We start from the raw sequence: 15889 nt of genomic DNA on the forward strand, positions 1-15889 counted from the left end.
CTTGTCTGGAGGAGGGGGTGACTTTCCAATCAGTGTCTCTGAGCTCTGCCTTTTCTCTCTCTCCCTTCTATCATGCACCATGCTGGCTCCCTTCTTGTTCTGGAAAGTTAAAGTCTTGTCTCCTCTGTACTAGTGGTAGGAAGAAAGGTTCTGAGAAGTCCCAGGAGCTGGCAGTCCTGGGAGGTCAAGTCCAGTACCTGCACAAAGCCCTGCTGCCCCAGCTCAATGGTGTCGGAGGCCTGGAGGAACTGCGGGGTGAGGTAGAGGCCCAGCTGCATGGAGAGGCTTTCTGTGTCGATGCACTGCACCTTTTTCTGTGGGAGATGGGACAGGAACTTGGTCAGCCTGGGAGGTGTCCGGCCAGGAAGGTGAGGAGGGGGTAGGAGCAGAGGGCATGGTCCAGAGGAGTTGCCTGACCCTCATCCTCACCTTCGAAACAAAAACAAAACCAAAGTAACATTTATCAAGAACTCACTCTGTAGCGGCCAGTGTAAAGTGCTGTCCCCGTGTCATATCAGGGACTGCTCATAAGCACCCCCGGGGGGATCCTTTCTGGTGTCACTGCTCTCTTGGGGCCCAGAGAGCTTCAGCGGTTTGCCCAGGGCCTCGCAGCCAGCGTGCACTAGAAGCTGCTGACGGGAGAGGCTGCGAACACAGCCCTGTCCCCTGGTACAGAGGGGAGGCCGGGCCACTCTGGAGACACAGGGCAGGCCCGGACCGGGGTCTGGGTTTCTAGAGGCCTCCCCGCTCCCGGGCCAAAAAGGGACCCCAGGGCCCTGGACCGGATGTGTCAGCACAGTGCCCACCCATCTCACCTGCATCGGTGATGGGCCTGACAGGAAGTTGACGATCACCTGCAGGAAGAGAGCCAAGGAGCTGGGGAAAGCCAGAAATGACCCCAAAGGGTATTCCACCCAATGCACCCTTCCTATAGACTGGGGTGGGGGGTGTGCAGTCATGGCCACCCCGATCTCGTCTTCGTGCTGGGCACCACTCCCCACCCTCCCCAGGGCCCCTCGGCCTGGAAGATCAAGCGGGCACCTGAGGGGGGTCAGCAACTAGGCTGTTGTCACCTTTCCTGCCCCAGCTCTTACCTCGTTGTTGATCACATTTTCTACCACTTTCATGCCACAGCTGGAGTAGGTGCTGTGTAAGACAAACTGGTCCCCTGTGTCCTCAGCCTGGCAGCTGGAGTCCCAGAAGGTCAGGCTGATGATGTTGCACCTCAAACCCTAGGCCGGGGGCAGGGGCACCGTCAGGAGGCACCCGGCACCTGGCGCCTGTCCATCGCCACCCAGCACCAAGGACTGATGGTGACCCTGGGTCACGGGCATTCTTCTGCTCCCCTGTCCACTTTTGTTAGACTTCGTCAGCCTATACCACTTACAATAATACATTTCACAATAAGTTTCCTGAACTTGACTCACTTTTGTACTTAACCTTGCCTTAAGCAATAAAGTCGGAGACATTGTGAGTTTTGCTTAATAATTGTTTTTCTTTTAATATATATTAAAGTAAATGCAGAACTATTAAACTTTAAAAGTTCATCTGAGTTCCACCTACAATCATCGCTCACAGCCTCAGCGGCACGCAGACCTCACCAGCACAGTCCCATCTCAGAATCCTAGACTCCTGGACCTGTGGGCAGCATGCTTCCTTTAAAGGGCCAGATAGTGAATGCCATGCGAGGCTTTGCAGACCATGTGGCCTCTGTCATAATCACTCAACTTCGCTTTCATAGCCTCAAAGCAGCCATAGACATTATGTAAATATGGGTATGGCTATGAGCCAGTAAAACTTTATTTTTAGAGAGAGGGGAAGGGAGGAAGAAAGAGAGAGAGGAACATTGATGTGAGAGAGAAATACCAATCGACCGCCTCACACATGCATCCTGGCCTAAGACCAAACCCGCAACCCAGGAATGTGCCCTGACTGGGAATCAACCAGTGTCCTTCCGCTTTGCAGAACGATGCCCAACCCCCTGAGCCACACTGGCCAGGGCCGATAAAACTCTATTTACAAAAACAGGCAGTGAGCCCTAGTTTGCCATCTCCTGTTTTAGGAGAATCAAATCTTAGAATTTCTCGGTCCCACTATTAGGATCAAGAGAATCTCGGTGCTGGAGACAAGTGGGCTGTTGGAGGTCCCGCCTGGGTTCAGCTGGCTCACACCCACTCCCCAGAAGGCTGCCCCCAGCTGCCCAGGGCCACCTTAAGAGACAGAGCCCACCAAATAAAAACGGCTCTACACTGGGTGAAGCCTCAGCGTCCGGGGCCTGGGATGCAGATTCTGCACACTGACCACTTGTCATGAACTAATGAGAGGCTGCGTGCCCTGTGTCTGGGGTGAAACCTGCTCAGACCCCCTTCTTTCTGTTTCCTTCTGTATAGACAGATGTACTCAGAGGAAACATGTGGATTTGAAAAATATTTTTAAGAAGTGGCATCATACTTGTCTTTCATGCGGTAGCTCAGTTTTCTCCCTGAACAATAAATCATTTGCATCTCCTTGTGTTACCTTCATAGAGCCAGCGCGTTCTTTTAGTGCAGGGCAGTGTTCCAAAGATGGGTGGGGGGCGATGTGCTCATCCAGGCCCCGCAGGCCTGAGTAGCGGATGGGGCTTCATACAGGCCCCTGTGTTTCCTGCCCCCCAAAAGTCCCATGTAGACTTCATTAACGCCAGAGTTCAATGTCGTTCTAAAATCCCTGAGAACATGGGTGATTTGTCGAGGTTCCAGCAGCAAGATTTCTTGCCTCAGAAATGCCAGAAGCAATCACAAAGGGGAAGACGGGCAGCTAGAATGGCCCAATGTGTTCAAATATCCAAAAAGTTAAAAACCGCTATAGCAAAGATTTCAAGAACGATACCAAACCGGGAGAAATTATTTTGATAAGAATGAAGCCACACCTGGCTGGTGTGGCTCAGTGGATTGCATGCCGACCTGCGAACCAAAGGGTCACCAGTTCAATTCCCCAGTCAGGGCACACACCTGGTTTGCAGGCCAGGTCCCCAGTGGGGGGCACACAAGAGGCAACCACACAATGATGTTTCTCTCCCCCGCTATCTCCCTTCCTTCCCCCCTCCCTTCCCCTGTCTCTAAAAATAAATAAATTTTTTTAAAAAAAGAATGAAGGACAAAGGGTCAAAATTTTCTTTATGTATAAAGCTTCAAAAAGTCATCAAGAAAAATACCAAGCCACGGGGATCAAGAGCCTTAGACTGTCATCAGTCGTGTGGAGCCACACCACACTTGCTGCTAGGCAAAGAAGTGTAAGTTAAAACGAGAAGAGGACACCACATGCCACCTCTCACATGGGCAAAGGCCTTTCAAAACAAAAGCAATAGCCTAAAGAGAGAGAGTGTCACAGTGCTCTCAGAAATCCTCAGTGAAAACTGGAATCATCTTTTGGAGAGTGGGTTGTCGGTGTGGATCAAAACTTCCAGAAAGTTCACTCGCTTTGACCCAGCAGCCTCATTAATATGGAAATCTATCCTAAGAAAATAACCCCATATTTTAAAAAGTTTATCATGCATGATGACATTTTCTGCATATTTATAATATCACAGAATTGGCAGCAAAGGAAATGGATAACACGGGAGGAGGAGTAAGTGATGGTCCATCAATAGGAGGGAATAAGGTGTGCTCATTCAACGTGATACTAAGTACCTAGGTCAAAGTTCTGAAAATACATTAAGTGGATAGAGCTGGAGACAGACAGGTGCCTTCAATTCCACCACGTAAGACTTACACAGAGGGAGGGGTGCGGGGCCAACGAAAGACCCCAGAAAAGGGAACACAGAGCAAAACAAAAGACCGACACAGAGAAAACACTCTAGAAAGAAACAAACCAAAATGCTGGTAGCCCTTGTCTTTGGGTGGAGAGATTGAGATTTGCTTCTTTTCTAATTTTTCCACTTTAACAAAGAAAAGCCTGTGTTATTTTGATAATAAATACCTTTGTTCTTCACAGAGGCGGAAGTACCGTGCAGGTATGCTAAGTGAGCACCCGGCCCCACCCACAGTTGGGGTGAATCAGGGCAGGTACCTTGTAGCTATCGAGCCACTGAGCACCATGCCAGACCTCATTTCGCTCTCACCACGAGGCGGGTACCCTTTTCAACCCCATTTTACAGGTGGGAAAACCAAAGCTTGCGGAGGGATGGGATTTGTTCCCCTGCCAGGGTTAGGAGCCCAAGATGCTCAGGCTGGTGGAGGAACCAGCCTGCCCACGTTGGGCCAGGCCAGAGGGGGAGGGTTTCCCTTACCAAGATGTAATTTTTCTTGAGTCCCAGAGTCATGGTGCCATTGGTGCACTTGGGCTGCAGCAGGCCCTTGAGCAGGTCCTCATTGCAGCTCTCCTTGGGAGCGGTGGTCCTGGCAGGTGTGGGCGAGGTTGGCGGCCCACTGCCTGTGGGGCAGCAGAGGTGAGCCAGCTGGACAGTCGCTGCAGGCTTGTTGCATGCCAGGCACCGAGCATGTCTACAGCTGGCTACAGCCCACGTCCCCCTGCTGCACAGAAGGGAAATGGGGCTCCCGCGGGCCAGTGCCCCGGTCAAACTCACGCAGCTGTGCGGTGGTGTTTGGCACACTGTGGCGACTGACCCAGGGAAAGGACAGAGGAAGGCAGGAGGGCCAGGGAAGGGGGCCGGGTGCTCACCACAGTGGCTGGCCTGGAGAGAGATGGCAGTGGCCAGAGGCAGCTCCACAAAGGACGCTACCACACTGGCGTTGAGCCTCCGGGCCTCCTCCAGCAGGCCTTCGCGTGTGTCGGGGAGATTGACGTTACTCTTGTTTTCCTCTGGGAAGATCTTGAAGGAATATTTACCAGTGGTCTAACGACAGGGAGGAAGGCAGAGCAGGGAGTCAGTCAGGGGGCACACAGCCTGGACGGGACGCCGCAACCCAGCCAGGGTCCTGCCAGGCCTCGGGCCAGCTGCTCTCCTGCTTGCTCTTGCTTCTTCTTCTGCCTGGGCCACCTCCCTTCTCTGCAGGCGCCTGCTTGCCCTTCATTTCAGCGTGGGGTTCACTTCTCTAGGAACTTTCCCTGACCCTGTGGACTGGGTTAAGGGCCTCTCTAAGGGAGAGGGCCTCCTCTCTTGGAGGAGGTGGCAGCTAGGTGCCAGCCTGAAGGAAGAGTAGGTAGTGAACAGAAAAAGGGTGGGGCCAAAGTACCATCATTCCGTGTAAAAGCTCAGGGGTGCTGGCGCAGGGCATCTGGGTTCTCTCACGAGCTTTGGGTGGCCCGTGCGGGGCTGTCTGGGTCACGGAACAAAACTCACCAAGATCTGCATGGTGTGGTTGGTGTCGATGAACCAGGACAAGTAGGGCGGACCCTGCAGGATGAGCACGCCGTGCGGGTTCCCCAAAGCGCAGCTCAGCTCCACCCTCACATTCACCGTCCGGGACCTACAGAGAGAGCTCTGGGTCAGCGCCTGCTGGTGGGACGGAGGGCGGCAGGAGATCCAAGGTTGGATAGCAGTGGCTGCGCTATTACCTGGTGCGATGTGGGCGTGCTGCGTGAAGGCAGAAATGGGCGGGGCTTGGGCTCAGGGGCGGGGCGCAGAGATTGATAGTAACTGCTACACTCCTACCTGGTCAGGGGCTGGGCTGAGGCTTGGGCAGGGCTGGGCTTAAGGGTGCCGACCGACGGGGCCGGGGTTCGGGGGCGGTAGAGGGGACCCCTACCTGGCTTCGGGGCCCGGCAGGACTCGCAGGATGTGTGCCTCTTTATGGCCGCCCACACCTTCCAAGCGGCAGCCCTGGACCAAGGCCCCGGCGCGTGGCCGCCATTCCAGTGTGTTGCCCATATCCTTGTGGGGTTCAGGACTGCAGGGGGGAGGTGACCTCGGGGCTGCGGAGAGAAGCACACCTCAGTCCCCCTCCTGGCAGCTCACACAGAGACCACCTTTACCCACTCTGCAGGCCGGGCGGGCAGCATGGAACGGCCAAGAAGTGGGGGGCATGAGAGGACCTCGGTTCAAATCTCTCCACCACTCACTGCCCAGTGACTCATGCAAGTCCCCCAGCCCCTGTTTCCTCATCTGTCAACACAGGGTTCACATAAAGTGTGACGATGGCACCTGTTAGGGATGAAGCCGTGTGACCATCAGCAGCCTGTCCCACTTGTGTGTTTCTCACAACATTTACTGCGCCCTGAGGTTATGCAACTTATTTATCTGTGTACATGTTTGTTGTCATCTCCCCATCACAGTGTCAGCTCCAGAAGGGCAGGGACTGGGTCTGTCCCCACAGAATCCTCAAATGCCCAGCATAGGGTTTGGCACATAGTAGGTGCACAATAAATAATATGAATGTGCTGTTTGGGTCAAAAAACTGACAAGTAGCAATTTCACGTGGTTCAAACTAATACTTGGTGAAGAGGGAATTACTACCCCAATTAAGTATTAATTTGCTCCATGGGATCTGGGGCAAACTGCGTCCTTAGGGGGCTTAGTGTCTGCATCCGAGGGGTGGGCCAGAGGAAGCCAGGTCCTGAGCCCGGAGGAGCTGCTGGGGAAGCTGACCTGCGTCCAGATGGAGGAAGATGTTTTGGGGGTCATTCAGCTCAGCCACAGAGGCGATGGCACCTCTCGTGTCTGCCCAGTTGAGGAACTGGCTCTTGGTGGTGATGTTTGACAGATGTATGCTGTCGACTCCTGGAGACTTGTAGAAGACGTGGTTGGGGCCCTGGGGAGACACACAGAGCCTCAGGGTGTCGTTGCTGGGCCTGAGTCCCCCGCCCCATGCAGCAGGTCAGGAGGCAATGTGGTGAGGCAGCTGGTGGGCCGCGCAGAGGCAGCCAGAGCTGGGAATGCTGAGACTGGCAGATCTGAAGTCAGCCCAGAACCCCCTCACTAGGGCCCCCAAGAGCCAGATCGGCCCCATCTCCCTTCGACACCTGGGGGGCTGGATGGATACATATCCATGTTCATCTACCTGCCCAAAATCACCACCCCACCCCCCTAGTCACACTCATTTCACTCACACTTATGACATCAGGTGGCTACTGTCTGTGTCACCCACCCTCTAAGGATGTGTGAGGGACAACTGTCTGCCTTGCCTATCCCTCCATGGTGCTCAGCACATAGTAGGCACTGGGGAGTATTTGTCTGACTGTGCACCAGGTCCTAGGCCCAGCGCTCAGGATCCTAACATGTCAGCTTCGCCCTAATGCCTGGCACACAGGAAGGGAGAAAGGGAGGAAAGAAGAAATGGATGAATAATGAATGAATGAAAGTCATTTGAAACAACAGAAAGATATTCTCTAATAAGAAACAAAGGAGCAAGCAGGACAAATCCTCTGCATAGACAGGGATGGGAATTCAGGTGGCTCCACACCTTGCTGCCCCCACTGCCCAGGCCTCAGGAGAGACCCTCATGGACTGGGGTGAAGGAAACTGGGAAGGCTTCCTGCTGGAGGTGCTCTGTTGAAGCCAAAGGAGTCTGAGGACGCTGTTGGAGACGTGGACTCAGAGTTCCTTTGCATCCCATTTCCAAAGCCAGGGACATGGCATTGAAGCAACACAAGGGTCTCAGGCCAGACACGCAGGGGGATTCCCCGACCGTGGAAGTAGGCAAGACACCACAGAATGGTCCACCTCGAATGGAGCAGGACTTTAACAAGGGGGCAAAGTGAGGGGCTCTTGGGTGAGGAAGCCAGCCGTGATGGAAGGGGTGGGGCTGTGGTTTAGAGCTGGAGAGGGTAGGAGGAACTTCCCCAGCTCTGGCCCTCAGAGCCAAGGTCTGCAAAATGGGGATGTAACAGGGATTAAGAGGCAAGGTGTTTGCCATTTGCCTAGCACTGGGTCTGGCCCAGAGCCCCAAGCTCCCAGCCAGGCTGTGGCCCCTATAGTGGCATCCAGGAAGCTGCAGGTCCAGGCTGAGAGAGGCTCCAATGGTGCCTCCGCAATAGCCCCCTCTCCCACCCCGTATTCTTTGCTCCAGGAGGAAGGCTCTGATCCCCTGCCTGGGTTGTCTCTAGAGAGTGGGGGATGGGAAAGAAGGGAGAGTAGCCATGGCCAGGCCTGGCCCTTTAAGGGGCCTCGATTTCCCCCACTGGGAGCAGAGGGAAGTACTGAATGGTATCTGTCCAACTCCACCCTCCTGGCTGGCCTCTGGCACTCCCACCCTCCGGGGGCTTTCCTGCTGGCCAGCTCTGTCTGTCTCCGTGGTGTCCCCATTGCCAGTCTGCATTCTTTATCCCCAACCCTCCCCTCAACTCCCCTCTGTCTCCAGGCCTGCCTCCCAGGCAGCCTGGATCCAGTCGTGTCCTTGGGGCTCCAGATCCTCTCCCCCTGACTCTGTCTGGCCTCTCAGTGTCTGTCCGTCTGTCCTTCCCACACAGACCCTCCTTTTTTCATTTCTGTTTTTCTCTCTGTGTCTCTCTCCCCCTTGTTATCTTTGCCATCATCGGTCCCCCCAACCCCACCCTGCTTTCTGTGGCCATAAACAACAGTGGCCCACATCTGGGGGTCTCCTTCTACGGCCTCCCACGTGGAAGAGGTAGCCCTGAGCCTCCTCGCTGTGAGTCCCTGCTTTAGAACTTGAGTTTTTAAAAAAGATTTTATTTACTTTTAGAGAGAGGGTAAGGAAGGGAGAGAGGGAGAGAAACATGGATGAGGGAGAGAAACATCCATCGGTTGCCTCTCACAGGCCCCCAATCGGAACTGGCCCATAACCCAGGCACATGTCCGTCCCTGGAATCAAACTGGTGACCTTTCACCTTTGCAGCCAACCAATCTACACTGGTCAGGGCTAAAACTAGATTTTTTAAAAATAATTTTTTCTTGCCCTGGCTGGTGTGGTTCAGTGGATTGAGTGCCCACCTGCAAACCAAAGGGTCACTGGTTCAATTCCCGGTCAGGGCACATGCCTGGGTTGTAGGCCAGGTCCCCAGTAGGGGACATGCAAGAGGCAACCACCCACTGATGTTTCTCTCCCTCTCTTCCCCTCTCTCTAAAAATAAATAAATAAAATCTTAAAACATAATAGTAATTTTTTTCTCTAATGCAGGCCATGTTAACTAGAGCAAGTCTTGTGAAATCAACAAAGTGCAAAGAATAAAATAAACGTCTCTCCTAACCCCACTTCCCAGCCGTCACTACTGTTAATGCATTGTCGGGTTTCCTCCTGACCCTTTTTCTCCGTACTTAAATATGTTCAAACACATGTCTTATGACTTCCTCAAAGACAGTGGCAAGATTATTTCATGGGATTTCACAGAGTCCAATTCTCCCACTGGACAGGAGGGAAAACCAAGGCTACGAGAGAGGATGGTGTTGGCCAGGGTTGCCCTTCCACCTGAATCCCATCTGTGGGTTTGAGCTCTTTATCCCAGACCCTCCTGCCCAGCCCAGAGTTGGGGGGAACACACTCACGAAGGCCAGGCGGAGCGGGATTCCGGGGGCCTGCAGCTGCAGGAAGACGGTCTGGTTTACGCCTAGGACTAGGAGCACCTCTCGGGGCTGGACGCCGTTTTGCTTGGACAGGTTGACAGTCAGCTTCAGCTCCAGATTATCCTGGGGGTGGGGGCGGGGGGAAGACATGCACACACACACAGATCAGCCAGAGAAACGTAGACTCTGCCCCCCCCCCCGGGTCCTCAGGGAGGACCCACGTCCCCCAGCTTTCACTCCGCCCTCCCTGCCCGGTCTGTCCACTGCTGCCTTCCGCGGAGCACCACGCTTGGCTCTCGGGAGGTGCTCAGAAAATATTTGCTGAGTGAATGAAGGAGATTCATCTCAGCAAATCCAAAAAACAAAAAGAAAACATTGTGGCGAGCCAGAACTTTATCCAAGGGCCAGTCGAGTTTTGTCGTTTCTATTGAGCGCCTGCTGTGTACCAGGCCTGCCAGTGTCTGTGCGACCCAGAGAGCAGCTCGCGCCTTTTCTCTGACCCTGTGTGTCGGGCTCAAGGCAGCCACCCCTCCCCGGCTGCAGTATTCCTGTCCGCCTTAGTATTTCAAGGTACTGAAATCCTCCTATTTTTGTCGATATATTACCATTGCTTTGATATCTTATAAGAATGTGAAGTTGAGATCATTTTTGTCTTGAGAGATGCCTACTGCATTGAAATTTTAAATGGTGTACATATTTAGAATGTTTCCAGAACAACAAGCAATAGTAATAATGTCTAACACTTCCATGGTGCTCACTGGGTCCCGGGACTGTTCCGAACGCTTTACCTATGGATCCACTTAATCCTCACAACAACCCTAGGAGAGAGGTACCAGTCTTATCGTCTCTTACAGATAGGGAAATGCGGTACAGAGAGGTGGAGTCATTTGCCCCTGATCACACAGCAAGTAAGAATGGAGCTTGGGAAGTGCATCTGGGCAGGCCTCTCCTCTCAACCCCTGTACTGCCCAGCCACGTATCCTTCCTAATTCCCACGAACCAAAGAGAACACAGTGATCCACCAGGGCAGGGCTTCTGCTGAGAGAACGTCGAAGACTTTCTGAGCCAGAGGAAGAGAAACACTTCACCAAAACCGTCACTGCAGAAGCTTGCACTCTCTCCCACCGCACAAAGCCTGGCCCCAAACACCTCCTCACACTTAGCAAACACAAGAGAGAGATTTCAAGATGAAGAGATTAGTGGAAAATTTTCTGATTTAACTTCTAATTACCCCCTGGCCGTGTCCCCTGGCCGAGCCAGACGGAGTGTTTCAGCCACTGGAAAAATCTGCCCAGAAATGTTTCCGTGACTCAGTCATGACACTCTCTGTTTGTAAGTTTGCTCCATAAAACAAAAGAGCAAATAATGTTCCACTTTCCATGTTTCACGAATGACTGTTTTTCACTGTAGTGAGCTACTTTGGTTGCTTATTTTTGAAGAATTATTTTTATGCTAACTTAGAGTAGAATGAACATTTGAAACTGACATTTGTATAAGCTCCCATTTTTTGTGACTTAGTATTGTCTAATGGGTTTATAACTTTTTGTTTTTGAGATCTCTTGCTTCATCAATTTAAAAAAATAGGCATTCTACACACTTTAAAAGTAAAGTGATAAAATATTATACTGGATTTAATATCATATTTTGGCAAAATATGAAACACAAACCTAAATATTTGAACAGACACTTTGTTCTGGCCTGGTGAGCATCACTTGAAGTTGACGGAAGTGCAGGGAGACCCCCTTGGTGGTGGGGGAAGGCCCTGCACAACCGCCCTGCCAGAACTTTGACATCGCAGGCACCCCAGCTTCCTTACCGTGACCGTGCAAGCCCTGTTAGCCCAAACAGCCAAAGGTGAGCGCACAACTCTGTGCACTAAAACCCACTCCGCGGAACATTTTAAGTGGGTACATTTTATCTCAATCAGGCTGTTGAATACACAATTGAATATCAGTAATTTCCCACAGCCCAACCTGACGCATGCCTGGCCCTGCATGGGGCGTGCTCCCCGGGCTCTCCCCGAAGCAGGGTCCCGTGTCCTCCTATTTTCACTGATGCAGCAGGTGAGCCCCAGGGAGGGAAGGAAGCTGCCGGGGAGCAGGGCAAAGCCAGGCAGCCCGTGCACGTCAGCCTGCTGCTGGAGTGGCGCCCACAGCACCTGGACCTCTGGGCAGCTCGCCTGGACCTTCCTGCTGCCTGTCCTCGCCCAGAGGAGTCAATACCGAGACCTCCGCAGGGCGGACGGTGGGCCCCGTGGGCTGGAGTCCCCTCCTTTGCCCCTAGGTGGACACCCACAGGCAGAGAGCTGCAGGGGACAGAGAGAGGGCACAGAACATCCATTCTTGCTGCTGTTCTGCAAATGTCCCTGTCCCTCTGTACCTCGGGTTCCTGGTCTGTGATGCGGGGGTAGGAACGGGCTGGGGCTCTAGGTGGAGCAAGTCAAAAAGAAAAGTGGAGGTCAGGGCTGGGTCGTGCTGAGGGGAAGGGGACTCAGAGGCTGTACCTTTGGGACATTTGGGACATCACACTCTGCTCTTCTCCCAGAGCTCTCACACGAAATCCTCTGCTCAGTTGTCACCAAGTCCCTCCCTGTAGATGTGGAGGCTGGAAGTGGTGGGGCCAAGGCCCAAAGAACGGTCGTCATGGGCCAGGGCCACAGAGCAGGGCAGCAGCATGGACACTCGGGGAGGCTGGAGAGCAGGGCTCTCTGGGGTCTCTGGACCCCGGGCCTAGCTGAGTTTGTGCAGCTGCTCACCAGAAAATCCCAGCCCAGGTTTCCACAGCAAACATTTCCACCCCGGGGCCCTGACTCATCACCACGGTCACTCACACTCACTGACTTCCCTCTCCCCTCCCAGTCCGAAGCCCAAAGGCAAAGAGAGGGGCCTGCCTTGCCCCCCACCCCCAAGCCACCAGTTCCTAAGGCACGCTGAGAATTCTGAGAGCCCAGCCGAGGCCCCCAGGCCAGCCTCCCCTAACCCCCAGCTCCGCAACCTGGGTCAGCCTGGGTCTGCCCGGCCCCCACCCTGAACGCGTGGGCGGGAGACCATGTTTCTATTTTTGTGCCAGTGCCCCAGATGCCATTGTTGGCCTGGCGGTCAGGAGCGGGAACGGGGGGTTTCGGTGAGGAGGCCCTGAGTGCTAGTAGCCACTTATAGAAAGTTGCTTCCAGCAATTCTTCTAGGACGGAGCCTGCAGCTCCCACCCTCGTAGGGCCAGACTGGAGCCTGCCCGATTGGAGCCAGACATCCCTCTGTCCACCCCCGCAGCCTCAGATGGCACATGCATCCAGGGTGGCAGGGGAAGGGGTCAAAGCCAGACCGACCTATATTCAAAGGCAGCCTGAGTCATTAGCCTGTGTGTGACCCTGGGCCTCGGTTTCCCAATCTGGAAAATGGGCCTAACAATATGCCCACCTCATAGGCTTTTTTTAGTTGTTTTTTTTTTTTTATCCTCATCCAAGGATACTGTTTTCATTGCTTTTAGAGAGAGAGGAAGGGGGAGAGGGAAGCATCTCTTGGTTGCCTCCTATATGTGTCTGTACTGGGGATCACATGAACCCAATCAAACCCACAAGCTTTTTATTTTATCCTCACCCAAGGACAAGCTTATTGATTTTGCAGAGAGGAGAAGAGATGGTGTAGGGGAGAGAGAGAAACACCAACCCGTTGCCTTATATATGCTCCCCAACCAGGGATCGAACCTGCAACCTGGGTTTGTGCCTGAGCAGGAATCAAACCTGCAACCTTTGGGTGTACAGGACAATGTTCTAACTGAGCCACACTGACCAGGGCCACTTCCTAGACTCGTGAAGATTCAGTGAGACTCCGACTGCAACGTGGGTGGTCCAGCGCCTGGGTAATTACAGACCACCCACTCATGCAGAGCAGCCATGGTTTTCGCAGCAGCCATGGGGTGGTCAGCGCTGGAGCTGGGCAGCGGGTACGTGTCGGTCATACCTCACTGAGCCTCAATCTCCCCACCAGTGTAGGAAAACGCTGGGGTCAGCGTGGCTGCAGGGCTCCATCCGGCCTCCCAGGGGCTCCATCAGCCTCCAAGGGACTCCGGCGTTTGACATCCGGGAGTCACCATCTCCAGCCAAGTGTCCAGAAGAGTGGGCTTCCAGAAACCCCCGGAGAGATGTGATACCTTCCCCAGCTGAGGGCCCCTGGTCAGCCCGTGTCCTCCCCATGCCCCCTTTCATCTGCCGATCCGAGAGGCCAGAACTGGGACCAGCTAGGGCTTCTGTGCTCTCAAAGGGGGACAGGAAGAAGGCGCAACTCTGTCCTTCAGGAACTTGGCAGAGAACAAGACAAACACCCCCAAACAACCAGTGATGAACAAGAGTGACGCCACTAACCCCCTGGGGACGGCCAACTGGCACAGGTTTTTGCGTACGTACACGTCCTCCTCCTCCTTCCTTCCATTATCCATCCATCTATCCATCCATCCAGTGTTTATCCCCAGGCTGACCTGGAGGTGGACACCGGGGGTGCAGCAGTAAGGGAGCAGATGCAGCCCTGCCCAGCCTGCCTGACCCCCAGCCACGCCCCTCCGCCAAGCCCGCCCCTGGCAGGCCTGGGGCAAGGGTACAAACGGTCACCCATGGCCCAGCCTCCACCCCTTTTCTTCACACAGATGCATGTAACAGCCCGTCCCTGATGCCAACCTCCACCACGCCCACCCCCCCGCCGATAGTCACCACGACACCCTTCAGGTTGTGGGGAGCTACGCCAGCCAGGCAGTGTCCCCTCTGGGGGATGGGATGTGAAAGCACCCCGTGTCACTCTGGGAGCGGGCTCATGCACTCGGGCAGGGGTCTCTGGAGTCCTGTGTGCTCACGGCTGGAAGAGGGCCAGAGAGGGCCACTAACCGTGGGGTCCGGGCGGGATCCCCCTTTGCCCAGGTCTGCGGGCACCACTGCCTTCCACACCCCTTCGTGGCCTCCCAGGACATTCCTCCCAGGAAGGCGGGGCCCCTGCTGCTCTCCCCCAGCCTGAGCAGCCTCGCCTGCCCAGCTGGCCAGGGGTAGGTCAGTGTGAGAGCCTGGCGGGTTCATCAGCGTGGAGGGGCATGGCATGCTCCCCGAGACTGCCCAGAAGTGGGGTGAATCAGTGGCTGCCCAGCTCTGGCCTGGCCATCTGGGGTTTTCAGAAGGACAACAGGTCGGTACAGTCAGCCTGGCGGGAACCGCTGAGACACCAGGCTGGTTTCCTGTCTCTACAGGTCAGGATGTGACCCTGGGCCCCCTCCCGGAATCCAGACTCCAGCCTGCCCTTCGGGGACCCGGCAAGACACAGCCCCAGCCTAGCAGCCCCCTTGTCTGCCTGTAACCCCCCCCAACACACACACTAAATCTCTCCTCCCTGAGGCTCTTGGCCGCCACAGTCCATCTGCCGCCCACGCACGGGAAATCTGAGGGTCCCGAGGCCCCGCAGGGGTGGAAGGGGAAGCGAGTCTTTCTGCCAAGGCTTGAAGAAGGCAACCAGAGGTCGGCAGGGACTGGGCTGCTCGCTGAGATGGCCGCCACTCACATCGCCGCCGCCGGTGTCTGTTTCTTGCCTTTGCTCATGGGGTGCCTTCTGCCTGGAATGCCCTTGACCTCCCTCTCTATCTGGCTAGACATGGGACCCACAGCCCTCCATTGCCAATTCCATCACTCAACACCAGGGCTGCTCACGCCCACCTCAGCCTCCCCTGGCCTGGGGGTGGCCCGAGGGCAGGGGCTGGGTGTGCTTTCTCTCAGCACCATCAGTGCCCAACTCAGGCTGGGCACAGAGGAGGCACCTGGTGAGGACTGGCTCAGGGGGCCTGGGGTCCGCAGACTCTGTTCTCGGGAGCTGCCTGGGGCAGGAGGTGTGCTCAGGGAAACCACAGGTCCCTCTGTGTCACAGCAGCAGGATCTAGTGGGACCAGGGAGGCCAGGAGCACCCAGGCTGTGAGGCTCCATCAGGTGCCCCCTCTGAAAAGAAATTCACAGCCTCCGCCTCGGCTACCTGATGGCAGTAACTGACGTGGGGGTGTTCCGTAAATGGTAGCGTGCCTGGCAAAACCAGGGTATTTACAGGTGAGACATGGGGCCCAAAGAGAAGCCCTTATAATAACAACAAGGGCAGCTGCCGGATAGCGAGCCGTGGCCCTGGGAAGGCCTGCGCTGTCCCACTGAACTCGCACAGCGCCCTGAGAGGTGGGGGCCTGGCATCCCCAAGTTTCCCACAGGAACACCGAGGCTTGGAGAGGTGTCCCAAGGTTGCGCCGCCATAAGTGGGGGAGCCAAAATTCAATCTGAAGGCTGTCTGGCTGCAGAGCCCATGTCCTCAACCCCTGACTCCAGGTCACATAGCAGTGCATTCATTTTTTTCATTCATTCATCCATCCATTCATTCATTCATTCATTTACTCATACGTTCAACTCACATGTTGGGCACAGGCCAGGTCCCACCTAGATTCTGATACTCCGTCGTTCGTTCTTTGGTGAGTCCCTGAGCACAA

The 15889-nt window shown here is 54.8% G+C and overlaps 1 protein-coding gene across 2 annotated transcripts in view; it reads right to left on the reverse strand.

The window, feature by feature from the left end:
- The window catches only part of ENG (endoglin), a 29675-nt gene that overhangs the window by 3383 nt on the left and 10403 nt on the right, over positions 1 to 15889 (reverse strand). The window contains exons 3-11 of one of the 2 annotated variants that reach the window (XM_037036913.1): positions 9380 to 9520; positions 6527 to 6689; positions 5688 to 5853; positions 5282 to 5408; positions 4660 to 4834; positions 4268 to 4410; positions 1095 to 1232; positions 816 to 854; positions 203 to 314 (exon numbers count right to left, since the gene is read on the reverse strand). In XM_037036913.1, coding sequence (XP_036892808.1) covers positions 203 to 314; positions 816 to 854; positions 1095 to 1232; positions 4268 to 4410; positions 4660 to 4834; positions 5282 to 5408; positions 5688 to 5853; positions 6527 to 6689; positions 9380 to 9520 — 1204 coding nt within the window. Of the gene's footprint in view, positions 1 to 197; positions 315 to 815; positions 855 to 1094; positions 1233 to 4267; positions 4411 to 4659; positions 4835 to 5281; positions 5409 to 5687; positions 5854 to 6526; positions 6690 to 9379; positions 9521 to 15889 lie in introns of both variants that reach the window. The other variant, XM_037036912.1, reaches the window with a different exon arrangement.

The sequence above is a fragment of the Sturnira hondurensis genome, unplaced genomic scaffold, assembly GCF_014824575.4.
Source record: "Sturnira hondurensis isolate 20B ecotype Veracruz unplaced genomic scaffold, ASM1482457v3 Scaffold0022908, whole genome shotgun sequence".
Lineage (NCBI taxonomy): Eukaryota > Metazoa > Chordata > Mammalia > Chiroptera > Phyllostomidae > Sturnira > Sturnira hondurensis.